The 27948-nt window shown below is 36.2% G+C and overlaps 1 protein-coding gene across 1 annotated transcript in view; it reads left to right on the top strand.

The window, feature by feature from the left end:
• Positions 1 to 27948, top strand: part of ttll5 (tubulin tyrosine ligase-like family, member 5) — a 94752-nt gene that overhangs the window by 14374 nt on the left and 52430 nt on the right. The window contains exons 11-16 of the mRNA XM_016533079.1: positions 509 to 616; positions 11102 to 11183; positions 14530 to 14591; positions 18084 to 18175; positions 22401 to 22502; positions 22663 to 22754. Of these exons, the coding sequence (XP_016388565.1) occupies positions 509 to 616; positions 11102 to 11183; positions 14530 to 14591; positions 18084 to 18175; positions 22401 to 22502; positions 22663 to 22754 (538 nt within the window). The remainder of the gene's footprint in view (positions 1 to 508; positions 617 to 11101; positions 11184 to 14529; positions 14592 to 18083; positions 18176 to 22400; positions 22503 to 22662; positions 22755 to 27948) is intronic.

The raw sequence follows: 27948 nt of genomic DNA, 5'->3' as shown, positions 1-27948 counted from the left end.
CTCTGTTCTCCAGTCTGCCCTTTTATCCGGTCTCTCCAGGCTAATTACTGCAATCAGACACAGGTGTTCATCATTTTGCACTTGACCTACTTACTCACCGCTCGTCTCCCGTCCCTCTCTCCCGCTGCAGACTTCGCTGAACCACGCCCCCCTCACCACAGAGTAATATAAGATAGGAGGAACAACTATATGTGACCCTTAATTTTTGATTAGTAATATGCATTGCTAGGAACTTAAGTTGGACAACTTTAAAGGTGATTTTCTCAATATTTAGATTTTTTTGCAAAAAAATATTTTCCGATCCTAACAAACCATACATCAATGGAAAGCTTATTTATTTAGCTTTCAGATGATGTATAAATCTCAGTTTAAAAAAATTTACCCTCATGACTGGTTTTGTGCTCCAGGGTCACATATTTCAGCGCTTTTGCAGATGGTTGTGTTGCATGATAAAAACACTTGCTGTTCAAAAAAAAAAAAATTAAATACATTTCTATGTGTTTGTCAGTGCTCATGGGCCAGATCGAGGAACTGATCATTAAAGCTCTTCTGAGCGCTGAGATCCACATCGCCACAGCCTGCAAGATGTTTGTCCCTCATCGCTGCAACTGCTTCGGTAAGACAGAACCATATACATGGTCTATGATGTTATGCATTTGTGCTGATTTTCATGCTTCTTTAAAAAAAAGCAGGTGAAATTAGGCATCAAAACATTACTGTATGTGGTAGTAAAGAAAAACTGCTTGGTGTTTTTGAAACATGGAACAAAAAGCATGCTAAAAAATCGCTCTGAAATGATGTGCTAAATCGACATGCTCACTGATATATTGAGCATCCCTAAACATACAGTATATTAGGCTACATAATTTTATTGTGGGATCATTGTAACCCAAAGTAGAGGTTTACAATATCTGTTGCATCCTGTAACAACCTCAGCAGTGTGTTTAACCCAAAGAATGCAGACTTCACTGTATGATAGACTGTTTATGGAGGTGAAAACAGAATGATATCTTCTGCCAGAGCAGAACTGCAGAGATGCCCGTTTACAGTCCAACTGTTTCTCATTCTGAGCTGTTATGGGGTGTTAACTACCTGCATGAGGTCAAACACATCATCCTCCAGATCAATCATCGACATATTCACTTCATCAGTGCTCTGATTTATGTTCTTTAAATTGATTAGTTAATTAGTGTATTAGTTTATTGAATTTGGAAAATAACTAAATAAAATAAAACAGACGTTTATGGTTCTGTAGTTCTCCTCGTGTGCCAAATCACCCTCCCAAAGCTGAACACAAATTTGTGTAATGTGAAGTAACAAAGCAATCATTTTACTTCTGTCAAAACTTTGAATTCCGGTCCAAAATGAACACTTGCCAAGAGGGAAACTTCTTTCTGAATTGCAAAATAATGCATGATTTATGTTCTTTGTTCTTATTGAGCAAAACATTTTGAGCATTTTTATGGGTTGGACCCTTTGGCCACTTTGGTACAAGAACTGCACCATTTTTTAAAAAGAGATGATTTAACAATGTGGGCGATTCAAACAGAAATAAATAAATAAATGTAATTTATAATAAATCCAATTAAATGAATAGTTAACCCAAAAAATGAAAATTTGTGAAAATGTCTTCACCCTCAGGCCATCCAAGATTAGGATGAGTTTGTTCTTCATCAGATTTGGAGAAATGTAGCATTGCATCAGTGTCTCAGCAATGGATGCTCTGCAGTGAATGGGTGCCGTCAGAATGAGAGTCCAAACAGCTGATAAAAACATCACAATAATCCACAAGTAATCCACAGCACTCCAGTCCATCAGTTAACATCTTGTGAAAACAAAATAAATAAATCCAGCATTAAGATGTTTTTAACATTAAACAGTTGCTTCCGGCTGAAATAAGAGTCCATAATCCATAATAACACTTCCTTCAGTGAAGTATTTAAAACGTCTTAATGATCCCTGAATAAATGTCTAAAAATCCTGATTGGAGTATCACAATAAATAGTTATAAATGATAAAAAGAAGGCTTTAAAAGATCGGTATCGGTGATCGGTATCTGCAGATACTGCTTTCTATGATCGGCGATCGGTGATCGGCCTCAAAAATCCTGATCGCAGCACCCCTAGTAAAGAGAAAGGGATGATGATCAGTTCACGTGCCGCTTGAACTGAGGCTACAGCAATCTGTCACGACACATTAAAGAGCCACATTTAGCTATTGTTTGAATTTTGTTAACAGAATTTGAAAACTGAGACTTTGTTTCATATCACAAGTAACAGCACAAAGCTTATTGCGATTATTGGATGGGAGTCACACTACAAAAATATTTAGTTATTTTGTTCACGCATCAACTGAAAACAGATGTTTTTCAAAACAGAAGATCTCGGTTCATCAAAATAAAGATTGATTAAAATCCAGAAATCAAAATGATCAACCCAGCACTATTCAGATCGCTGACATGTTTGCCTGTTGTAGTTTATCCATATTGTGTGAACAAAATAAACACAAGCTATGTTTCCATCCATCTATTTTATGCAAATTGTAGAATATCGCATAAAATAACACTGGATGGAAATGCTAAGATGTGCTTAAATAAAAAAAAAAAGCACTTTTTTCACCTGTTAAGAAGACGTGAATAAACTATGAAGGAAACACAATTTAACCAATAAATTACCCAATGTGCATTAAACGTCATGTGACTTTGCCTCAGCAGATGATGTGATTGGATAACTAGACTAACCTGAGAGCTAGTGTTATTTTAATCATTTTGAAATGCCTGAACATCGTCTCACATGACTGCGTTCCCAAACATCAGGCATCCAAATAACAACACGACAGTGTTATTGTGTTTCGTCTGGATCAAGTCAATTATTATGAAGGAAAATAGAGCCACAGACTTCCCTGGCTGCGACAACTTTCATTTTTTATTATTGATACTTTGTGCCAGTTTCCCAGGAAATTACGATTTTATTCTCTTGAACACACAGGATAGAAAATGGTGCTATATTTGCATATGTTTTATGCAATGTTCTAATTTTATGCAGAAGTTAAATTTGTATCTTTGGATGGAAAAACAACTAATGACAATCAAAACATGTCATCAGAGAAACGCTATAATTAAATATCACCATTTCGTCAGTGATTTCATTCCTCCAAAACTGATTCGGTCGAAAATTAATTTGGAGGTAGTATATTCAGTTGCCGAAAACTATATGATTTATTATTTTTTTTCCCCTCAAATAATAGTAGATAATCCTTTCCTCATATCTACACCAAACTCTGCATGTCTCATCTTTACTGTCTTATCACAATGAGAAATCTCCATGTCATACCAATAAATAAAGCAATAAAACAAGGAAGCAGAAGCAGGAAGTGATGCAGAGGCTAATAAATGAGAAAGTGTTGAAAAAGCTCTTTAGCATTGGCTCCAGGAGAACAGCCCCATTGTTTTCCAAGTATACATCTCATCTCACTTAAATCTGGATCAGAGCCACACGGCTGATTCACTCTTTAATATGCTCCTCATTGTTCGCATGTGAATTAGCGGCGGGTTTGTCTTTGTTCAGCTGCTGTCTAAATGAACTCCTGTAACATGATGCTTTATTGGTCCCTCTTCACCTCTGACATGGAAAGCAGAAACGGTCCCGTACTAGTGAATAAATGAGCCTCTTTGTGTGTGTTAGGCTGCGTGTGTGATTTGCGTAATGGCCGTTCATGTCTTTAAGTCCAGTTGAATGCTTCTTTATATGAGTGCATGCTCTAGAGTTTTGTGGACTGAGAAAAATTTCATAAATTGTAAAAAATGTATTTTGTCTTTCTTTGATGGCTTAGTACACTCTCAAGAAAAAATAAGTGCAAAAAGTTGTCACTGGGGCATTTTCAAAAGGTACTAAAATGTACCATTTAGACACTAGTGTGTTTACTTTAGGCACTTATATGTACTTTTAAGATACTAATGTGCACGCTTTAAGGGCAAATAAGCTAGAACGGTACCACTTCAGTGACAGCTTTTGTGATGCATTGCAATTGTTTCTTCAGTGATACTGAACTGATTCTTATGAATTGAGTTTTTTCTGTGTTTAATTTTTAACCGCAGGGATGGTACTTATGTGTGTGTTTGAGCCATTTTCTGTTTGATGCCAATTCCACACAAACAAAACTAAAACATTTAAACTTCTCTAAAGTTCAAAGCGAATTACTATTGCATTCACCAGCTTTAATGTGCATGATATGCACTGTGAGCATCCCAGGGTTTTGCATGATGTTGCAACGCTTACAATGTGTGGACAGATTGTAATATTGATGCCATTACTACTTTTTAGAGAAGTTTTTAGAGAAATTTACCAGTTTGAATGTGTGAAAACAGCTATGAAAGCACTTTTTGTTTATGGCTTGTAATGCATGTCTTCATTCTTCCTTATTACTGACTACATTTATATGTTTTGAAACTCAATTTAATTACTTGACTACATACAGTTATTTTTGTTTATTGCTATTAATTATTTTAAAATATTTATTTTATTTAAAATAATTTTATTGTTTAATGAATTGTTTAAATAATTAAATTATTTTAAAAAGTACTTATGATTATGTTGTTTAAAAAGTAAAATAAGTAAAATAAAGATTTAATGTGGTTTACCAGTTAGAGATAAGTGTTTAATTTCCATATTTTTTCATCTCTGCTATTGTAATTGGTACTGAGAATTATTGCATTTTAGTGCTATTGAAAATGGCTTTTGAAATTTTGGTATCGACAACACTAACCGATAGTGTGGACGAGATGCATTGAGGATCATTTTGTAATTGAATTGTTATCATTTGAATCATATTTGAATCAATTCGTGAGGACTGTGAAGATTCACACCCCTTTTTGATGAACCTTCAAGGGAGATTTCATTAATTAGATATGTATGTTGTGTGTCATATAGACATATATAAACCAATATCCAATCACGACAGACTTCAGACAATCCAATTTCTTTTATTTTCCAAACAAAACATTGCTAACTGTTGAGCAAAGACTCACAATACTCGAGTTTGTGTGGTATAATTTACATTTTGTATGAAGAATGTTGATTTGATGTTTAGATGCCTGTTTATGGCTGCTGTGTGAAGGAGTTTGCTGTCTCTTCTGTTCATCATCACTCTGCTTCTGTGAGTGATTAACAGCATGCATTGCTTTGCCAGCTATGTCACATCATTTCAGAGTTTAGACAAACATCGTTTTAAAAAAGAGCTGTGAGCAGCAGTTTCACACTAGTGCCACATGCTTTGTAGAGCTGCATAGGTTTGTGTGGTCATGAGCCTCAGTGCAGTGTTTTTAATAAACACAATTGGTTTAAATGCTAGAAGAACATTGGTCGGTTTGCATGCAGTTGACTACAGCAGTGGCTAAATATAAAGACGGGTCTCTGCTTCCCCTGCATCAACAGAACAAAGCGAATGGTCAAGAACCATTAGCAGAAGTGGACATCTAGAAAATCATTCGGTTCCTGTAGTTTTGGAACTCTGTCAATTCATAACCGTATTCTGCTTGTTTTCCTTGAATTTTGAGACCTGAATTTTTATATCCTGAATTTATCCATGTGACCGCAGAACCACTGAAATGTTTTTTTTTTCCCCCTGCAATTATAGTAATGACCAAGATATTTGTTTTCCAAGACTTTGTTCCAAAACCTAGTGAGCTGCCTAAGTAGGCAGCATTTGAAGGTGTGCTCGAAACACATAGTTGGTTCCACCCTGTTTTGGTCAAAACGCAGCAGGATCCCACATATTCTTCATGCATAAGTCAATCCTATATTGCACTGCAACAAGCTCAAAAGAAGAGAAAAATCCACCAAGTCACTTGCATTGCTTTTATGATTTTTAATTTTTTTTTTTAAGAAATCACTATGAACTCTCGTCACACGGAAAAGAGCTGCATAGAGATCCCTCACATTCCTTTTTTGTGAAAAACAACAGAATATATGGGTTTGCAGTGTGATTTTCATTTTTCCCCCTTTAATATTGGAACATTAACTGAGATTAAAAATATGGTGAAAATCTCCCAGTTTCCATGGCTGAAGTGACGTGTGGTTCTCTGCTGTGCTGTGATCATGTTCAACTTGAGCTTAGGAGTGAAGTTATATTTCACCAGTGAGTTCATGCGAGCCGCTCCACCCTCTGTTATATTGTTTATGAAAAGACACCCAAAACCAGCAGGAATACGATTCATTTCTGCAGTGATGCAACACTGTCAAGTGACACAGCAGACGCAGGAGACACCCAGTGAGATGATACGTTACGGCCTTGTTATTGTTGTTGTGGTGAGTTTGGTTTGGGCTTGTTTTCTTGATTCCAGAGCCCAACAGCTCATAATAACGCCCGGCTTTGATCTTCCCTTGTTGGTGCTTATTTATTCTCCTCACAGTGAATATTTTGTGGTGATGTTAATGGGCCCTCCCAGCACACATTAAAGAGCCACAAACACAAAGAGCAGAGAGACGGAGAGAGCAAGACGGTCTGTGAGGGCTGAGGTGCGGGCAGGAACGGTGTCTGCTCCTAACTGGGGGAAAATGTGTTGCACATGGGCTGTTGGCTGCTCGCTGTGTGAAGCGGGGTATAAAAGCGTATCGTGCGTGCTGTTTGTGTTTGTATGTGTGTTCATGATATAAAAGGGTGCTTTTGCACATCTTGAGTAATTAGTATGGGCCGCTCGCCCTGTCTTTCAGCTCATGTTGTGTGTTTAGAGCTGATTAAAAAAATATGTACTCGTCTGTAGCTCAGTTACAAGCACTTCTGCTGCCTACACAGACAGTTGCTGGATTTATTAGTCAGCCTCATAGGCAGGGGCAAAAATGAATGGGTGCTTGGAGCAAAAATGCCACCAAAGTGAACAAAATGCCCCGCAAATTCAAGTTACAAATTCAAGGGGCGAAAAATGCCCTTGCGCAATTAAAATGATTATGAATGTTGCAATTAGGACTGCCCACTAATAAACATTAGTCATTTTATTCGTTTTATCAGTTGGTTAGTCGTAGAAAAAAAAGAAAAAATTAAGTTTGTGAGGGACAGATTATTTAGGCCCTAGGAAATTTGTTTTCTTTTTTTTTTTCAAAATTCCGTTTTTTCCATTTTAATTTTTCTGGATTCCATTTTTTTCGGTTTTAAGTTTTCTGGACTTTTTTAATGGTTAAATTAAATTTTATTAATCAAAAGAATGTCTAATGAATTAAAATCATGAAACTTGTACAATTCGACATTAATTTATTAAAAAGTTTAACACAAATTACATGTTTAGGGCCCTATGAAATATTCTATTTTTTTCTCACCTTATGTTTTATTGTTACCAAATTCTGGGTTTTAGCATGTCTAATTGTTTGAATGCATAAAAACAACTTTTATTTATTATTAATAATAGCCTTATGATTTTTTTCTTTAGAAATTGTGTTCATTCAAATGAAGGCACACTACGCTAATTTATCTTTTAATGAATGAAAATTAAACATTTTATTTTTTGGGCAAACAAAGGGGATTTACTATTAAAATTAAAACATGAAAGAAATATTGTGTAATTATTCCTTAAAAAATAAAGTTGTAATAATTTTAGTGTAGTAGTAGTAGTAGTATTAGTACTATTACATACATTCTACTGAACAATAGTAATGTATTTCTGACACAAAGTCTTCAAGTTAAACCGAACTTTTATTTTGACGGGTTGCCGCCGTGAATACCTTTAAATTTCTGTGTGTATATGATTTGATGCTAGCTGTTAGTTTTACTCGAATAAAACTGTGAACTGCTCATGAAGTACTCTCGGAGCAGTTCTGGGGATGTTGTTCATTTATTTCATTTAGTGATTCCTTTTAGTCATGTGACTCATTTAGTGAGACACCAGATGCTGAAATCACCGCGAGCGTCACGCGCGCTTCAGTATGTGTGTAGTAAACAAAAACACGCGTCTGCACCATTTATTAACACCGAGACTCGCAGAACAAGCAGGATTCATATTTAAATAGTCATTTTGTGGCTTAATATTTACAGATACAAGTCCATTCGTCCAAAAGTTGACAAATTCCGTGACATTCCACGACATTCCGTTTTTATGACTGGATTTTGCGATTCTGTCCACGTTTTCCGCATCCTGGAAATCATAGGGCCCTAATTATTACTGGCTGGTCCTTGAGGCAATTGAAATGTTCGCCTATCATTCATTAACCTCATATATGGCTTATCATTGCAATATGTAAGTAGTAGCACCTTTGCGCGGCTGTTTGCTCTAATGTTAACCTAAATGAATGTGCATTATTGCCATCACTGTCACTTTTTTACCTGATAAAACTGGAAACAAAATACCGTCATTTTTGCTCATAGATAAGATTAATACATCATTCAAAACTGTAAAGGGTCTTCTTTTATTTGTGTACACTCACAATATCAACAAAACATTGTGCTTTTGTAAAATAAAAAAAAACAGGACTCGCTTTCTGCCATCTCTGGAAAAAAATGAAGATAAACTGTGCAGAGGATACTTGCCTCACAGACATGAGAAATATATGCACAGAAAGCTTGAAGCCAACATTGACCCAGGCTTGTCTGACAGCGGTTGTGCCTATGATCCAGGTCATTTTCACATTTTAATGTAGAAGCAGGTAAAATCTTATTCTAGATCATCTGGACGTGGTTATTCTGAATCCAGTGAGCTGATGAATGAGTGAATAAGTGACTTCTAAAGTGATTGGATAGCCAGGTCCAGATGCTCTTAGTTGCAAATTCTACCTGTTTACAAATAAATGGATTGCAGTATACCACGCATAACAGTTTTACAAAATACTCATACAGTACGTGACACAATCTGGTCTGGGATCTGTCTTAAATAATTACACAGGATCAGTGGTGAACTGGAACTGGCAGATGGTTTATGAAAGGGAAAAAAACATGAATAAAGCAAATGCTTCTGAATCAGTGGTTGTCTGAAAATGGTTGTTAGAGTAAGAAGTATGTCACAGTTAAGATGGTTGGAAGCAACACAACACAACCTTCAGTAGAGCACAACAGTAGACTTTTAAATCCTTTAAAGATTCAGAGTCCTCTTGTTGGATCAATTGTTGATCCCTTTGGGAACCAGATCAGTGATGCTGTGAAGTTTAGTATAAAGGCGGACACAGGCTTATAGTCCTGATGTCAGCACAGCGCGGCCTCGCTCTCTAAAACAGCTCTGTTTACTCAAGAGCACACAGCAAAAACATTCAGACACTCTCTCTCTCTCTCTCTCTCTCTCTCTCTTGGGTTTGAAGGTGGTGAGGTGAGTGTAGAATGGCCACAAGAAACCGCTTGATAAAGACCCGCTTTAAGCCAGAGGGCATTTAGAGCCACATATAGGCTCTCTTTCAAAACACAGTGAACTGCCTACGTAGGCAACATTTAAAGCATGTTCCCAAATAGAAGGCTCTTCCAAAAGGCAGGAAGCAGGATTATGCTGTCTTCATGGGCTGGGCAATAAACTGTATATTAGTTACATAGTTGTAATAATATGTGTATATGTGTGACGATATAAAATTAGGGAATATTGTGTATATTATGGTGATGTATTACTCATAAATACAGTAAGCCAATTTCACTCCCCTTTTTCATTTCTTGCCAGCTGGTAGGCGTTGCTTTCAAACGTCTCCATGTGTGTTTATATGAGCGCTCTCTGAAGAGTATCAAACTTTCTATTTACAACATGCAAACCAGTGTCAAACATTGTTGGTTTATGTGTGTGTGTGTGTGTGTGTGTGTGTGAATCCATTCATTATAACTAACAAAGTGTAACCACTGGTTAAATAAGAGTTTGATTGCGCAGTAAAGACAACTTAATTGATAACAGGTGTTTTTGCAAGAGTGAAAAAGTACTGTCCCAGTGACAGCTTTTGTACCCTTTTTTTCTGAGCGTGTTGCTACACACTGCAATTTTTTTGAATTGACAACCATACTGAAATGCAGGTTTGAATCCGAAAATACAGTGATGACCATGGCAATGGATGGGATTAAAAAAGAAAACAAATGGATACTGTATGTGAGAATAGATCTGTGCATTAAGTGGAGTGTACATGCAAACTAATAAACCTGCCACTTGTTTAATGTGTTTGTTTTCTTTAAAGAACTTTTCTTTCTTTCGCTTCATTGTTGCAATAACCACTTTTTTCTCAAGAGCAAATGCAAATATATGCACAGCCCTACCACAGTCTTTTGGCCATAAGAAAAAAAGTAAGATGTCAATTTGGGAGCAATGTTTATTACAAGTACACTTAAATTCTATTCAATACAAAAAAAAGTATTGATGAAAACAATCTAGTCAAATTAAATTTTGTCTTCTTTTTGTGTGTGCTATGTATTTTTTTCGTATTGAAAACAATTATATGTCAAGCCAGTGCATTTGAGGAGCACTATGTGTCTATGTGTAGTTTTAAAAATCAGTCCCTTATTTGGGTTACGAGTTAAGGATGCTTATGTAGACTGTAGACAGCAACGCAGCTCACTGAGTTTCAGAACAGAACTAATAATTGAGGTAGAAATGTCCTTTTTAATAATTCATAAAACAGATGTGTCTCTCAGAATCATATGATGGTGTGCTTCTTCCTAGTATTCAACTTCATCTGTTTCTTAAATCACAGACTTACAATATAGTTAAATATGGCTGTAAAAATCTCTCATATTCTGAGTGTTTATGTTTACAGGGCTCAGTTATTTGCAGAAGTCACAACCACATTATATACAGTTCACAACCAGGTAGTGACCACTAGCTGCTAATGCAGTGACAGATAATGTATATGTCATGATTTAAGATCACAATATCCATAATTGGATACTGTAATATCCGGTCAGCCATGCCAGGTTTAGGAGAGACACGGAATGATCATTTAGAGGATTTACTTCTGTATTTTGAGGAGGTTGTCACTCCCAAAACTTGTCAGTGTGTTTGCGGCCTGTTTCTTCTTCTATTACCGCTGTAATGGACATTTAATTTCATTTACATTCACAGACGGCCCTCAGTAGTGCTGGCCATCTCTGTGTGGTGTGTGTCCTCTCGTTCACCCGTCTCACTCTGTGTGTGTGTGTGTGTGTGTGTCTCAATTCGCAGAACTGTACGGTTTCGACGTTCTCATTGATTCCAACCTCAAACCGTGGCTCTTGGAAGTGAACCTCTCTCCTTCATTGGCATGGTGAGCGACGCACACACACTAATCCATTGATTTTTCAATTTTTTTGTGTTTATGGTGATGTGTACAATAACAACTTTTTACCAGGTTTTGGGTGTTTGTGTTGTGCCTGTCTTATACCGACAAATGCAATTTGAGATCACTGCATTGCACACTTTAAATTCCCGTCACATACTGCCATCCATACAAGGAATTTTGGGTAAATTCAGTGAAGAAATGCAATCAAATGTGCAATTTTAGGTCTCTCTTTTGGCAGAGTGCAAGGAGTTGATATGGAGTTTTACAACAGGCCTGAAAATTTAACAGACTTGGGCCCTTATTCACAAAATATTTTATCTTACCACTTAGAGTTCTCCTTAATAGCAGTAAATGTTTTTAGCTAAGAGTTTTCTCTTAAAACCTATTCACAAAGCTGCTGAGACAAACTTGTACTAAGGAATAGAGAGAAGTCTTAAAGGTATAGTTCACCCAAAAATGGTCAGCATGCTTACTAACTATGCACACAGTGATTGGCTGATAGGGGAGGGGTCTCTGTCAGAGATTTATTCATAGAAATATTGTAGAGCTTGATATTATGTTGACATTCAAATAAAGATTTGAAAATAAAAATTTGCCACATTCAAATAAAGATTTTAAAATGCTGGCTAAGTGTCACTAATTAAACAAGTATATGTTCAGCTTATTGTCAGCCTCTTACATGTATGCTTCTCATAAACAATTTGTGGATATGCATATAAACAGCCTTTTAATTAACAGAGTAGAATAATCATGGCTGATAGTAAGACATGCAAACGTTAAAAAAACCAAACTGGACTCAAGAACATCTGTTACATCTTGCCCAACTGGTTAATGAAAACAAGGATATAATCAAAGGAAAATTAGAAATTAGGATGTCCTCTTCACTACTCCTAACGTTTCACAGATTTAGGAGCTAGTTTTAGCGCTAAAACGCTTTGTGAAATACTCTTAGAGTAAAAATGTAGGAGTCCTAAATTTAGGATTGACGCCCATTATTTTTTAAGATTTCCTTCTAAATCGGCAAGTTATGAGCTACTTTTAGCCTTAAGATGTTTTGTGAGTACGGGCCCTGATCTCCGGGGTAGGAAAGTAGGGCTGTAGGAGGAAAAAGCAGAGGATGCCAAAGATCAGCTCCTCATGGACAAGACAATCATCTTAAACGACATGAAGAAGTAGAGGAACGTTCAGTATGGCATACATCAACTAAAAGCATTTGACAGCATTCCCCTCAGTCTGTGAACATACCGAACAGACCCAGTCATCATGGGCTTCTTGGAAGGTGAAGCGTTGGAAAACCAACCTGTGGTTCCATGCCAATGGTGGCATAAAGGCTGGTAAAAGCCATTAAGTGAAGAGTTTTCCAAGGCAACTCTGTCTCACCACTGACAAACTACTAATGAACATCCTAAATAGTGCCCATGTTATAAGATGAAGAACAGCATCTATCTTGTCAAGTTGCTCAGCAGTGACATTCAGATGCTCCAAAAGTGATGAACTGAAGATCTTGATAGCCAATGGACCAACAAGAAGTTAAACAAGATGATAAAGGAATTCCAAAAGCCAAATACCCTCTATTCTAGATCAGAGATAAAGTGCAGAAAAAAAAATGCTTCCTATTAAAATAGCTATTTACTCCCCAAATGTTTTTCAATACAAGACAACAATACTCACAAAAATGGACAATTCACACTAAATTGTTTTTGTGTCAAACACTCCTTTATGAGTAATTTGTCCAATTAGAAGGACGTTCTTAATGAATACTTGAGTCAAACTCAAGCCTGCCATTAAGTGTACTTGTCAACATGCTCATAAACATTTGTGTGGTGCTTCTAAAAACAGCACAGACTGCACTGGTTTGGGTTCAAGAATGGAAAAGTTGGCTAAAACGCTTTGTGAAATACTCTTAGAGTAAAAATGTAGGAGTCCTAAATTTAGGATTGACGCCCATTATTTTTTAAGATTTCCTTCTAAATCGGCAAGTTATGAGCTACTTTTAGCCTTAAGATGTTTTGTGAATACGGGCCCTGATCTCCGGGGTAGGAAAGTAGGGCTGTAGGAGGAAAAAGCAGAGGATGCAAAGATCAGCTCCTCATGGACAAGACAATCATCTTAAATGACATGAAGAAGAAGAGGAACGTTCAGTATGGCATACATCAACTAAAAGCATTTGACAGCATTCCCCTCAGTCTGTGAACATACCGAACAGACCCAGTCATCATGGGCTTCTTGGAAGGTGAAGCATTGGAAAACCAACCTGTGGTTCCATGCCAATGGTGGCATAAAGGCTGGTAAAAGCCATTAAGTGAAGAGTTTTCCAAGGCAACTCTGTCTCACAACTGACAAACTACTAATGAACATCCTAAATAGTGTCCATGTTATAAGATGAAGAACAGCATCTATCTTGTCAAGTTGCTCAGCAGTGACATTCAGATGCTCCAAAAGTGATGAACTGAAGATCTTGATAGCCAATGGACCAACAAGAAGTTAAACAAGATGATAAAGGAATTCCAAAAGCCAAATACCCTCTATTCTAGATCAGAGATAAAGTGCAGAAAAAAAAATGCTTCCTATTAAAATAGCTATTTACTCCCCAAATGTTTTTCAATACAAGACAACAATACTCACAAAAATGGACAATTCACACTAAATTGTTTTTGTGTCAAACACTCCTTTATGAGTAATTTGTCCAATTAGAAGGACGTTCTTAATGAATACTTGAGTCAAACTCAAGCCTGCCATTAAGTGTACTTGTCAACATGCTCATAAACATTTGTGTGGTGCTTCTAAAAACAGCACAGACTGCACTGGTTTGGGTTCAAGAATGGAAAAGTTGAAATATCTTCACATTTGTGTTCACTATCAAGTGAAAGTGTAATTTAGTGCTTTTGGCAGAGGTAAGTCGTCTAGTTGTGTAGATCCTTTGACCCCATTCATTTTCATTGTGTGGACAAAACATTTTTCAGAGTTTTAATTTGTGGGTGAACTAGCCTTTTAATAAGAGATGCATTTTTGTATGCAGTGACAGTGTTCACTGTATAGGATTTAGGTTGTATTGTATTGAAAACGTCAAGGTGCTCCAAAATTTGATTCTTGTATTATTTCAATGACTTGAGATGTTATGATGGATTTTGCAGCTTGACAGTATAAATCACCTTTAATTAGGTGGAAATGAGCAGCTTGGACATTCTACCCATTTTGTGTTTCATGGAAGAAAGACAATAATCATGTTGTATTGTGTTTCTTTTAAAGGCTTATAAATCAGAAGAATTTATTGGCCCACAAGGTTAATATAACAGTGCACTAATGCATTTTTGTCTTTTTATATTTCTAGCGATGCTCCTCTGGATTTAAAGATAAAGGCCAGCATGATCTCCGATATGTTTTCTCTTGTGGGTAAGTTTGCTTTTTCCCAGTCTCAGAGTCTCAGTCGTAACCCTGACCAGTCCTTAACCACTTCACATCAGTCTCATGTTGTGAATGTGCATGTTCGGTCATATTTTCAAACCACAGAACAGCCATAACTGCAGGTTACTGTGGCCGTGGCTTTTGTCATGTGGGTCACACTTGTTTGGTCTGCAGTAATGACCGGTTAAGAAGAAGGAGTGTTGTGCTTTCCTGCCATACATGAGGGTTTGTGGAAAACGTAGACGAAATCACGAAATCTGGCAAAATTTGGATGAATAAATAGAAAGTAGGGCTGTACACTTAATGCAATGACAATATGGGCTTGTAGCTGTGAATATTCAAGTGCAAGAAGACTACTGTTGAAATATAAGGTCTGCATGTTCTGCTTGACTCAGTTTCTCATACACAGCACATACTAAGTCTCACTGTATAAACTCATGAACTTCACCTCCAGAGCTGCTCTGAGAGTCACTTCACCAGCATTTCACCATTTCTTTTGAGAAAATGAACATCAAATACACAGAAACGCAAAGCTCTTCACAACAACCTGCCAAAAGCTTGGTTAATTAATAAAGCTCAATATGGCGAATGGGGCAAACATCTCAAGCATTCATTATGAAATTATGAATAAAACTTGAAGAAATTATGACAGAAATACGTTACTGTTATACAGTAGAATGTATTTCTCAAAGTAATAATGACAATAATAATAATACAGTTGTTAAAAGATCTTTTTTTGCGGAATATCATACAAATTTTTATCCATGTTTTCATTTAAACCATAAATCTCTTTTGTCCAGCACTATGCCAAAAATTTAAGGAATTGTTCAAATTTCATTTGATTACATTTTAAAAGCTTAATTAAATCGTTAAAGTTTTATGCATTCATGATTACCACCATTTTTTATAAAAAAAATGCATTACGTCATAAAACACAGAATCTACAAAAATTTAAACGGAAAGAAAAGGAACAAAATAAAATGGGTATTTCATAGGGATGTAACAATATCTAAATCTGACGATACGATATTATTGCGATATTTAAAAAGAAAAAAAAGACAAATGAAGGATTGGGAAAAATTTAAATTTAACATTTTAAAGTTAAATTATTCTATCTAATGCACTTTAAGAGTTCAAAATTAAGAGCTCCAACCCATGTTTCTTAACTTAAGTCAGAAAAAAGTCTGTGAATTGACTTGTAGCTGAACTTTAAAGGAGACTCAACCCTCTTTTTATTTGTGGTACACTGTCTCAGTCTAAATTACATTCACACTGGGGTTTTAGGAAGCCAAACAAATTAGAATAGAATAATAATAATAATAACAACAATGACAGTAATAGCCATATACTGTAAAACAATTGCACTGTAAAATAACTGAAAATTAATATTTTAATAGGTATATTTACACTACAGTAGGGAAATTACAATACTTCTTTCCTAATTTCTACACTTGGAAGAGATATTTTAAATTTGGACTGCATTTAAACCGCTAGCTGTCAGCAATTCATTCTGCACTTTAAGCTTTTATTTTGACGGAAACGTCAGTAGAGCTTTTGTTTTGAAGGAAACTCCAGCTTCAGTGAAAACATGCTTACAAAAACATGTCTCACTACAAACCTAGTGAAACGCTGTAATCATCTGCCGCGAAAATAACGTGTAAACTCACAGCACGTGCAATAAACGAGTTGACTGCATTCATTCAGTGTGAACGGAGCCGTTCTGAGGCGCGGAAAACACCGGATCACGAGCTGATCGCATGAACGAAGTGCGCGCTTGGCTTTGAAACAGACTTGATGAAGGGATTAAGCCATATTGTGCTTTGGTTTCATTTTGTTTGACAGATACTGTGCCAAAGCATAATGGCCCAAAACAAATGTATTTTAAAAACTACACTTTTTGCCTATCGACCACGATAATACCACGATACAATATCGCGATATTGATAATATCGTTACATCCCTAGTATTTCATAGGGTTCATAGGTCACGCTGGGCGTCTCACTAAATCCATATTGCTCAAAATCCACTAATAGGGCATTGTTGCCCGCTGGTCACATTCTTCCAACCCTTCAAACTGTGTGATGATCAAATGTGATGTGTTTGAAAAGCAATGAATTGCCCTGCATCAGAAGCACAGTGTTAAAGAGTTACCCACAGGCGCTGCTCATTAGCATAAGATGACTTACATGAAGGAACTGTCAGCAGAACATTAGACGCTTGCATGAGTCATTGAACTGTCACAGTTTGGCTGAAGAAAATACCTCTGCAGCGCTCATGAAAATAACGATCGCTCAAGGCAGAGTTTTGTTATTATTACGCAATAGACTGTCCCCACTCCAAAAGCTCGCAAATGTGACGCCAGAGAAAAGAACGCTCACTGTAATGATTGATCTCTGTACTGTGACGGTTGTTGATCGCATGCAGTATTTTATCTTGTTCGTTTGTCTGTGTAATCCACATTTCTGATGATTACTTGCCACAGTAGAACTGATCAACTATTTGTTCATTCTTTGTAAAAGTTGAGGATTTCGATTCTGGCGACAGATACTTTTGTCTATGAATGTTTAAACATTTGTGTGGTGAATTTGTTCATTTAAAATTGTTTTGTTGTTGTTTTTGCGTATGGTGTTTTTTAATGGCTTTAATGTGATGTTATGAGTAATAAATTAAGTAATAAATCAAGTAATTAAATAATTATTTAGGCGGCATTTATGCAAGGCAGCTCAAAATGTTTTGGAACAGAGGTGTCATGTGACAAATTGTGATTTTTTTTTAATTGACGCTTATGATTGACCACATACACTACTGTTCAAAAGTTTGGGGTCAGTAAGATTTTTTAATGTTTTTGAAAGACGTCTCTTCTGCTCACAAAGGCTGCATTTAAAAATACAGTAAAAAACAGTAATATTGTGAAATATTGTTACAATATAAATAGCTGTTTTCTGTGTGAATATATTGAAAATTTTAATTTATTCCTGTGATCAAAGCTGAATTTTCAGCATCATTACTCCAGTCTTCAGTGTCTTCAGAAATCATTCTAATATGCTGATTTGCTGCTCAATAAACATTTATTATCAGAGTTAAAATGGTTGTGCTGCTTAATGAAAGTGTGGAAACCACAATACAGTGTCTTTATTCTGAATTCTTAGATAAAAGGAAAATTTAAAGAGCAGCATTTATTTGAAATAGAAATCTTTTGTAACATTATACATTTTTTAATTGCCATTTTTATTCAATTTAATGCATCCTTGCTGAAGAGTATTAAAAACGAACAAATTTTCGAACAGTAATATATAGCATGTATTATTGCAGAAATTCTAACATCAAACAGAACATTTGAGATCAACTTTTTTTGACTCTCTGATCAGTCTGCTGTTATTTACACACACTCCATTACACATCTGAACGGATAGAAAGCTAATTATGAATAGATTGTATTAATCCACTCTTGTCTGAACAGCAACTGTTTCTTGTGCTTAGGTTTTGTGTGTCAGGATCCGTTATTACGACAGCCGCGTCCCGACAGAGCTGGGATTGATTCAAGAATGAAGAATCCTACGCAGAAACTTCAGGTAAAAATACCCACACTTTGAACTTATTTAAATAGTTTTCCTTGTGTAGATACACAGGATAAACAACAAGTTGTTAGGACAATCATGATGATCATCAGACAACCTTATAGTGTTTTTTAATAAGAATAATGAGAAGAAAACCCTTCATGTTTCATCATGCAGGTGTCAGCGGTATAACTTAATTAGGACCGGATGTGCTAATGTAATTAGAATATTCTCTATAACTGTGTGCTTTCTAGTCTATGATTATTACTTTCTAAAGATGTTGAAAACTTGATGATGGCACTCTGATCCCCAGGGGCCCAAACAGACTTAATCGATTATGGAGAACAGTTTTTTCTCTTGGACCCAGATGAATGTGTTTTGGACCTTTTTGATAAAATCTTTAACCAACTTACTTACATTTATGAAGTGATTTTGTAAAAGATTTTATCAGAAAGCTGAAACTTTTACCACATTACTTGGATAAATATATTTATTCATTCTGTCTTTATGTATCTTACTAATATTGGAATGAGTTTATAATATGATGATAATTATTAGGGGTGTAAATCAAATGGTTCGTCACGATACGATACGATATTGATTCTCATACCCAGCGGTACGATATTTGCCGATACTTCTACAATACGATTTCAATACGATTCGATACAGGACAATATCGATCGATATATCGATATTATTATATTATATACCTATTTTAAACAACCTACATTTTTATTAACTCACAAATGCAACCAAAACATATATACACTTTTTTTTAAATAATAAAGAAAAATAAATAATTGAAAAAAAAAATAGTCACACACAAGATCAGTAATCTTAAAAAGCCCCTATTATGTGTAGTGAATGTGAGCGCAGTGCTGCTTTGTGTACAGCGTTACCGGGGAAACCGATATTTTTACCGCTCCAAAAGCGGCACCTAGTGGCAAAGAATGAATTTGCATTTTGCACTCAGAGCAACCAGCAACCGGTCTACAACCAACCAGCCGAGGCACGTGAGTTTCATGCTGGTCACTAGATCATGTTATTGGTTCCAAATGCTTATAATGGACTGGTAATTTTTGGCCCACAGTCGGTTCTCAAGAGGGTGGGACTCTGGCTGTCAAGAGTTTGGAGCAGCTGTTTCATATCAATCTGATGAAAAGGATTTAGGGAATTCCATGGTGGATTTGGGACACAGCTCTCCACAGTTAACAAACTAGATGTTAAGGAGCTGATTTCTCTGTCGATTTGCTGAGGTTTTTTTAGACCCAGGGTAGACCGATGTGATCTAGCTTGATACCTTAAACTCTTTGTTTTGAGTGCTACTGAGCTGTAGAGGCTTACATGGCAATAATGACAATGCTGCTGATTGAGTGCTGTTGTTTGAAACCCTGTTTTTATAGCACAACAGAATTTTCTAGTTGTAATAATTTTGTGAATCTGACTGAAGAGTCCAGCTGTGAGAGCTGCCCCATGGCCAGAGTTTAATCTACAAACTAGTCTCCATTTCTTCTGACTTCAGAACTGAATAATGTTACTACACAACATAGACAAATGTCTTTTAAGCAAGGAATAATTGACGACGGGCCGCTGAATTCTTAGAAAATAATGCACACCTGAGGTGGTGATGCGGCCATGACGCGAAGCGGAGTTGGAATTGACTTCAACGGCCCGAACTCAATTATTCCGCTTATACTACAGTTACCACACCTCAAGACATCGATCAGATGATATATTTCAAGGCATTTGTCAGTTTTTTTGTACTTAAAACACTATTGTAAGTAGGATTAATTTCTTCCGCATCTCATCCAACGCCTCCGTTGCTAATTCCAAAACGTCATTTTAGACCTAAGTTAGTAACGGAGGCTTGAGCCGTTGGTAACAAACTAATGCAGCTAATAACTAAGTTATGAGGGAGAGAGAGAGAGAGAGAGAGAGAATTACCTCTGTGAGTCTATACATTTCTTAAAATTGTTCGACAGCAGTGTCTTTACTAATAGTGAAACTTTAATTTCATTTTCTGCACAAACAGTGTCGTTGTTACCTCGCTTGTGAGAAGTCATGTAGTTTTTAAGTTGATGTTACTGATAAAATCGTCACAGTAGCGGTAACAACATTAGCGCGTATGTTAGCATGTGTGCAAACTGTATGTATGTGCGTCTGTAAGGGAGAGAGAGAGCGGGAGAGATAGAGTATGTGCTTTCCGTGCATAATAAAACGTAATTTTGTGGCAAAAACATGGAAATGATCTGTCGTTTTTATCCTGTTGTTTACTATATTTATTTATTTGGCCGGAGTCATTGTGGGTTTTTGGTTCTTTTGCTGTTTTAAGCTGTAAGGACCTTTGAAATAACTCAAATCATTTGGCGAAGTGATATGGACATGTAATGCGGTCAAGACCTGACTGGAACTACGTTCCTGAAAATAATTGCACACCTTAGAACGTTCGCCAGCCAATCAGATTCAAGCATTCAGCGGTCCCGTAGAATCAGTCAGGTATTCTTACTACGAATGATGCTGAAAATTCAGCTCTGATCAGAGAAATACTATAAATTACATTTTAAAATATATTACAATACAAAACAGTTATTTTAAATTGCAATAATATTCACAATATTGCAGTTTGTATTGATTATTTTTAGCACATAAATGCAGCCTTGATGAACAGACAACAACATTTAATGAACTTTCGAAAAAAGTTTTAAACATTAACAAACTTTTGACACGTATTGTAGCCCTTACAGAATATACAAGATGTTAATCATTTTGACAAAATAAGAGATATTATAAAAATGTCATGCTATTTTTTTTTAGCATTGTCCTGAATGAATTTACTTTTTAGTCCACAAGACAAAATAATAACTAAATTTACATAAATTCATCTTTTAAAAAGTTTGCATACCCTTGATTCTTATTACTGTGTGTCATTACCTGGGTGATTGACAACCTATGGAAGCCCATTTCCGCCACTGTTTAAAAAATAAAACAAGGTAATTGCAACTTTTTTCTCACAATTCTGACTTCTATTATCCAATTCTGAGGGAAAAAAAGACTATGTTCTTACAATTGTGAATATAAATCTCTCAGTTCTGACTTTTTTCTAAGAATTGTGAGAAATAAACTTAAAATTGCAATAAAAAAGTCAGAATTGCGATATACAAATTCACAATTACTTTTTTGAATTTTTTTTATTCAGTGGCAGAAATGGGCTTCCATAACATCCTGGGCTGCGTTTCCCAAAAGCATCGTAAGCTTAAGTTGATCGTAACTCCATTGGTTTCAATCGGTCGACGATGTACTTAAAGGGTTAGTTCACCCAAAAATGAAAATTAGCCCATAAATTACTCACCCTCAAGTCATCCTAGGTGTATATGACTTTCTTCTTTCAGAAGAATCCAGTCGGAGTTATATTAAAAATTGCCTTTGACAGACGAGCACAGAACACTGTTTAGAGTCCCAGCCTCAGAGGAGACAAGACAGCAGTGGATTTATTGATTTATTTACTGTATATTGCTGCTGTCACACAGATCTAAAATAAACATGCAGCTGTTTACCTTCACAGAACATAACCGACTGTTTTTGTAACTCATGTGTGTTTTTAACGTAAACTTGTGTGTGAATGAGAACTTAGTTTAGTACTCACATGCTGTGACAGCCGCTTTCTGTCCGTGTGCTTCGGATGTGTGCGGTCAGAAAACGTATATCAGAAGTTTAACCTCATATGGTTTAAAATGCATGATTTCAGCGCGATAAACATGATAATCAGAACCAAAACAGATGTTTTTAGCAGGTCCGAGCTGTAAAGGTGCGGATCTATTCTGGAAAAGGGGGCGGGGAGCTTCATTTGCATTTAAAGACACAGGCCCGAAAAACAGCGTGTTTCTGCTTCCACTCAAAATAGGCATTTTCAAAATGATATAATAAATTATCTGTGGAGAATTTTGAGCTGAAACTTCACAGACACATTCTGGGGACAACAGAGACTTATATTATATATTGTAAAAAGGGGCATAATATGTCTCCTTTAAGCTTACGATGCTTTTGGGAAACGCAGCCATGAACAGTTAAACTTGCCTGCAGTTCTTCAGAAAAATCCTCCAGGTCTTGCACATCCTTCACTTTTCCAGCATCCTCTGCATATTTGAACCCTTTGCAAAAGTGACTGAATGAACTCTATGATCTGTAATAACACTGATGATGCCACTACAGTATTTTTGTAATAATTCACTCTTTTCCTCAGCGTCAGAGACCGCCATCCGCCAACAGTGCAGACCCAGAAGCTCAGAGAGAGAAACCCGGCGCTAAGCTAGCGGAGAGTACGCTGAGTCTGACGGCAGAAGAGGTCAGTGATTCTGAGTCTACAGCCGATGGGGTTTCCATTACTTTAGCCAAACGCTAAGGAATTTATTTGAAGATAGCGGGCTGATGGTATGCTCTTTCTTCTTGGCTGCTCCTGACATATTTGATATTGAACAGCATGTTTTATTGTCTCCCCTGCACAGATGAAAGTGCTGAGGAGGGCACAGGAGGAGTATGACAGGAGGGGTGGGTTTGTTCGGATCTTTCCTACTCCGGACACCTGGGAACTTTACAGGTGAGAGAATGAAAGGACAGAACGATGATTTGTAGATCAGAAAATGTTGAATTGATTTATGCTACCTGTCAAAAGCTTGGAATAGTTTATATTTTTTGAAAGAAGTCTCCTCTGTTCGCCCATGGCTGCTTTTATGTAATAAAAATAATAGATAAAGTCAGTCTTTAGTATCACATGATGTTTGAGGGAAGAAAGATAAAATAATGATTAATACTTTTATTCAGCAAGGGTGCATTAAATTGATCAAAAGTGTCAGTAAAGACATTTATAAAGTTTTTATTCATCTGTGAATCCTGAAAAATATAAAGTATCAGTTTCCACAAAAAAACTTTGCTGTTTCTTGAGCAGCAAATCAGCATACAGTATTAGAATGATTTCTGAAGGATCATGTGACACTGAAGACTGGAGTAATGATGCTGAAAATACAGCTGCGCATCACAGAAATAAATTACAGTTTAACATATACTCACATAGAAAACAGCTATTTTAAATTGCAATAATATTTAACTGTTTTTACTGTATTTTGATCAAATAAATGCAACCTTGGTGAGCAGAAGAGACTTCTTTCCAAAACAGTAAAACATCTTAATTAGTCCAAACTTTTGACCAGTAATGTATAGGGCTGGGTTTTGACAGGCTTAAACAGGCTTAAACTTAATTAGATGGTTTAAACTGTAAGCATCACTATGCCAGCCATCTGTACACGCATTGAGTTGTAAGTTAGGACATTCACTTCTGTGTTTAAATGATTCCCGAAATTGTGGTGTGTGTATGTTGCCAGAGTCAGCTTAAGATTGGACTCTTGTGTTTTTCTGAAACCCTGAGATCATACTGACTTCACCTATAAGTCCAAATCACCTGTAACTCAACATGAGCTGCAAAACTCTGCTGGTTACCAAGCTTGAGCTGCCAGCCACTAAATCAGATGCTGCAATCATGTCTAACGAGTGAAAGCAAACAGTGGTGTGTGAGGATGACCATCTGCTGTCTGCACAGATCTCCTCAACGGGAAGGAGCTCAGACGCTTTCTGATCATCACACTCAGGGTTATTATAGTAAACTAAAACTAAACCAGAAACCACCGTTCATTACTTGAAGTAAACTAAACTTTAACTGAAATAAATGAAATATCTAAAAAAAATATATATACAGTGTTTCCCCTGCCATTATATAAACATTTCATAGGGCCCTAAACATGTAATATTTGTTAAACTTTTAATAAATTGATGTTAAATTGTTTAAGTTTCATGATTTTAATTAATTAGACATGCTTTTTGATTAATAAAATTAATCCAAAAAGCATAAACCTAGGGGAAACACTGTATATATATATATACAGTATATATATATATATATTTCAGCAACATTTCTCATTTTCATTGTTAAACATGATGTACTAAAATAGTTAGAACCAAAACTGAAATAAAAATTTATAAAAAATACTGCTGTCAAACGATTAATTGCGATTAATCACATACAAAATAAAAGTTTTTGTTTGCATAATATATGTGTGTGTACTGTGTATATTTATTATATAAACATAACATATTTTTGTGAAATATATACATGCATGTGTGTGTATTTATATTTACATAATAAATATACACAGTACACATACATAATGTAAACAAAAACTTTTATTTTGGATGTGATTAATCGCGGTTAATCGTTTGACAGCACTAATTAAAAACTATATAAACTAATAAAAATAATGAAAACACAAACTAATAAAAATAATGAAAACACAACAAAATTACTAAAACTTTTAACTAATATTAAAACGATAACAAAATATAAAAATTAAATCTAATTCAAAATATTAATAAAAGCTATAATAGTCTCTCAATGATTGTGAAATAACACTGATCACTCTTCACAAGTTCAGCAAAGCAAATAATCGACATCATCTGAAGTCTTTGTTTTGTCCATGTTACAGCACAAGGCAGAAGTTTGACCTCGCTGAGACTGTGTTGAGGTAGAAAAATTTAAATAAAATGCTCAAATTTAGTGCAAGAGTGTGGTAAACCCAATGGTTTAGCCAAAGGGGTCATGAACTGTATTTTTTTATTTTATTTTATAATATTCTTTGAGGTCCACTTATAAAGTTAATAATAATAATATGTTTTATTTTTATAGCGCCTTTCAAGAACCCAAGGACACTTTACAAAACAAAACAAAAAAATACAAGCAAATTGGCAAACAAAAAAACAGCCCAAAGACGTTTCACAAAATAATACAAGCAATTATGTCAAGATGGTGGTCTTATCAGAATCAGAATCAGAATGAGCTTTATGGCCAGGTATGTTTACACATACGAGGAATTTGTTTTCGTGACAGAAGCTTCCACAGTGTAACAGAATGACAGTGACAGAACAAAAAAACACAGATAATAAAGAAATAGAGAAGCAGAGAGGTAAATGAGTTATTTAGAGAACAAAGTGAATAGATGAGTTTTAAGTTGAGACTTAAAGGCCTGGAGAGAGGAGGCAGCACGAATATTATGGGGCAGCTTATTCCATAGCTTAGGCCTATAATACAGAAAGCCCTATCACCCACCGTAGAGAGTTTATACTTGGGCACAACAAGCAAGTTATCACTGCTAGATCTGAGAGTCCGTGCAGGAATGTATGGTTGCACTAACTCAGCAAGGTATTGAGGTGCGAGGCTGTGACAGGACATATAAACTAAAACTAAGAGTTTGAACTGAATACGTTTGGCCACAGGAAGCCAGTGAAGTTGGTGAAGGATGGGAGTGATATGTGCAGATTTTTTGTTAAATGTAAGGGCTCGAGCAGCAGAGTTTTGTACCATTTGGAGGCGATTAATAACTTTGGCAGGTAAGCCGCCATATAAGGAGTTACAGTAATCCAATCTGGAGGTTATAAAAGCATGGATAATAGTTTCAGCATCTCCACAATTAAGTGAGGGACGTATATGAACAATATTCCGCAATTGGTAAAAGCATGATTTAACAATCTGACCAATATGTGAATCAAAGCATAACACCGAGTCAAACAACACTCGCACAGATTTCGCACAGTTGTTGAGGGCCTAATCTGGACACCATCGATATCTATGAAGATGTCATGCTGGGAGGAGCTCTGTGATTTAGGGCCAACCAGCAGGATTTCAGTTTTGTCTGCATTTAGTTGTAAAAAGTTATCTGACATCCAGGTTTTAAGTTCTTGAAGACAGGAAACAATAGAAAGGGGTGGACAAACTGAGTTGGGTTGAACCGTAAAATAGATTTGAATATCATCAGCGTAGCTATGAAAATTGAGACCATGACGTCTGATAATCTGACCCAGTGGCAGCTAGTGTTGTTTTTGGCGGCCTGTTTTAATTTTAATTTTAGTTTTAGTCTAGTCTTTGTGTGAAACTGTCATTTTAGTTTTTATTAGTTTTAGTCACGTTCATACTCTTTTTAGTCTAGTCAAGTTTTAGTCAACTAAAAGTCTGAGCATTTTAGTCTAGTTTTAGTCGACGAAAACTGATGACATTTAGTCTAGTTTTAGTCAATGAAAATTGTATTCCATGGTGGACTTATGTCATACAAACAGAAGTTGAGAAATAGAGAAGCAGAGAGGTAAATGAGTTATTTAGAGAACAAAGTGAATAGATGAGTTTTAAGTTGAGACTTAAAGGCCTGGAGAGAGGAGGCAGCACGAATATTATGGGGCAGCTTATTCCATAGCTTAGGGCCTATAATACAGAAAGCCCTACCACCCACCGTAGAGAGTTTATACTTGGGCACAACAAGCAAGTTATCATTGCTAGATCTGAGCGTCCGTGCAGGAATGTATGGTTGCACTAACTCAGCAAGGTATTGAGGTGCGAGGCTGTGACAGGCCTTATAAACTAAAACTAAGAGTTTGAACTGAATACGTTTGGCCACAGGAAGCCAGTGAAGTTGGTGAAGGATGGGAGTGATGTGTGCAGATTTTGGTTAAATGTAAGGGCTCGAGCAGCAAAGTTTTGTACCATTTGGAGGAGATTAATAACTTTGGCAGGTAAGCCGCTATATAAGGAGTTACAGTAATCCAATCTGGAGGTTATAAAAGCATGGATAATAGTTTCAGCATCTCCACAATTAAGTGAGGGACGTATATGAACAATATTCCGCAATTGGTAAAAGCATGATTTAACAATCTGACCAATATGTGAATCAAAGCATAACGCAGAGTCAAACAACACTCCCAGACTTCGCACAGTTGTTGAGGGCCTAATCTGGACACCATCAATATCTATGAAGATGTCATGCTGGGAAGAGCTCTGTGATTTAGGGCCAACCAGCAGGATTTCCGTTTTGTCTGCGTTTAGTTGTAAAAAGTTATCTGACATCCAGGTTTTAAGTTCTTGAAGACAGGAAACAATAGAAAGGGGTGGACAAACTGAGTTGGGTTGAACCGTAAAATTGATTTGAATATCTCATATCATATTAATATATGAAAATTGAGACCATGACATCTGATGATCTGACCCAGTGGCAGCACGTAAATGAGAAATAGAAGTGGACCAAGTACAGAACCTTGGGGGACACCACGGGAAATAGTGACAGTGTGAGATCTATTCTTATCTATCCTAACGAATTGCTGTCTATCCGATAGATATGAAGTTAGCCACTGAAGAGCAGCACCAGTGATACCTATAGCAGATAGTCGAGAAAGAAGAACAGAGTGGCAAACAGTATCAAAGGCTGCACTCAGATCAAGGAGAACCAGGATACTGCGGGCACCTGAATCAGAAACCAGAAGGAGATCATTAACCACTTTTAAAAGTGCTGTTTCTGTGCTGTGAGAGGGACGGAAACCAGATTGAAACTGCTCATAAAGATTATGTTTCTCTAAATGAGACTGCAGTTGTGCTGCAACTACCTTCTCAAGTATTTTAGCAACAAATGGGAGGTTTGATATTGGTCTAAAATTGTTCAGATCTGTGTTATCAAGACCAGGCTTCTTAAGGATTGGGGTGATGGCAGCTACTTTTAGGTCTTGTGGAACATAACCAGTGTCAAGGGATCTGTTTATAATATGAGTAATAGGTTGGATGAGTGAAGGCAAAAGGGTTTTGAGTAAGTAAAATAATAAATAAATTTATTATTAGAAATAAATTACATTTTACAATATATTCACATAGAAAACAGCTATTTTAAATTGTAAAAATATTTCACAATATTACCGTTTTTACTGTTTTT

This window comes from Sinocyclocheilus rhinocerous, unplaced genomic scaffold (assembly GCF_001515625.1).
Source record: "Sinocyclocheilus rhinocerous isolate Xijiao unplaced genomic scaffold, SAMN03320098_v1.1 scaffold365, whole genome shotgun sequence".
Taxonomy (NCBI): Eukaryota; Metazoa; Chordata; class Actinopteri; order Cypriniformes; family Cyprinidae; genus Sinocyclocheilus; species Sinocyclocheilus rhinocerous.
Note: the sequence above shows the minus strand (reverse complement) of the source record. Positions and strands in the feature narration are given on the sequence as shown.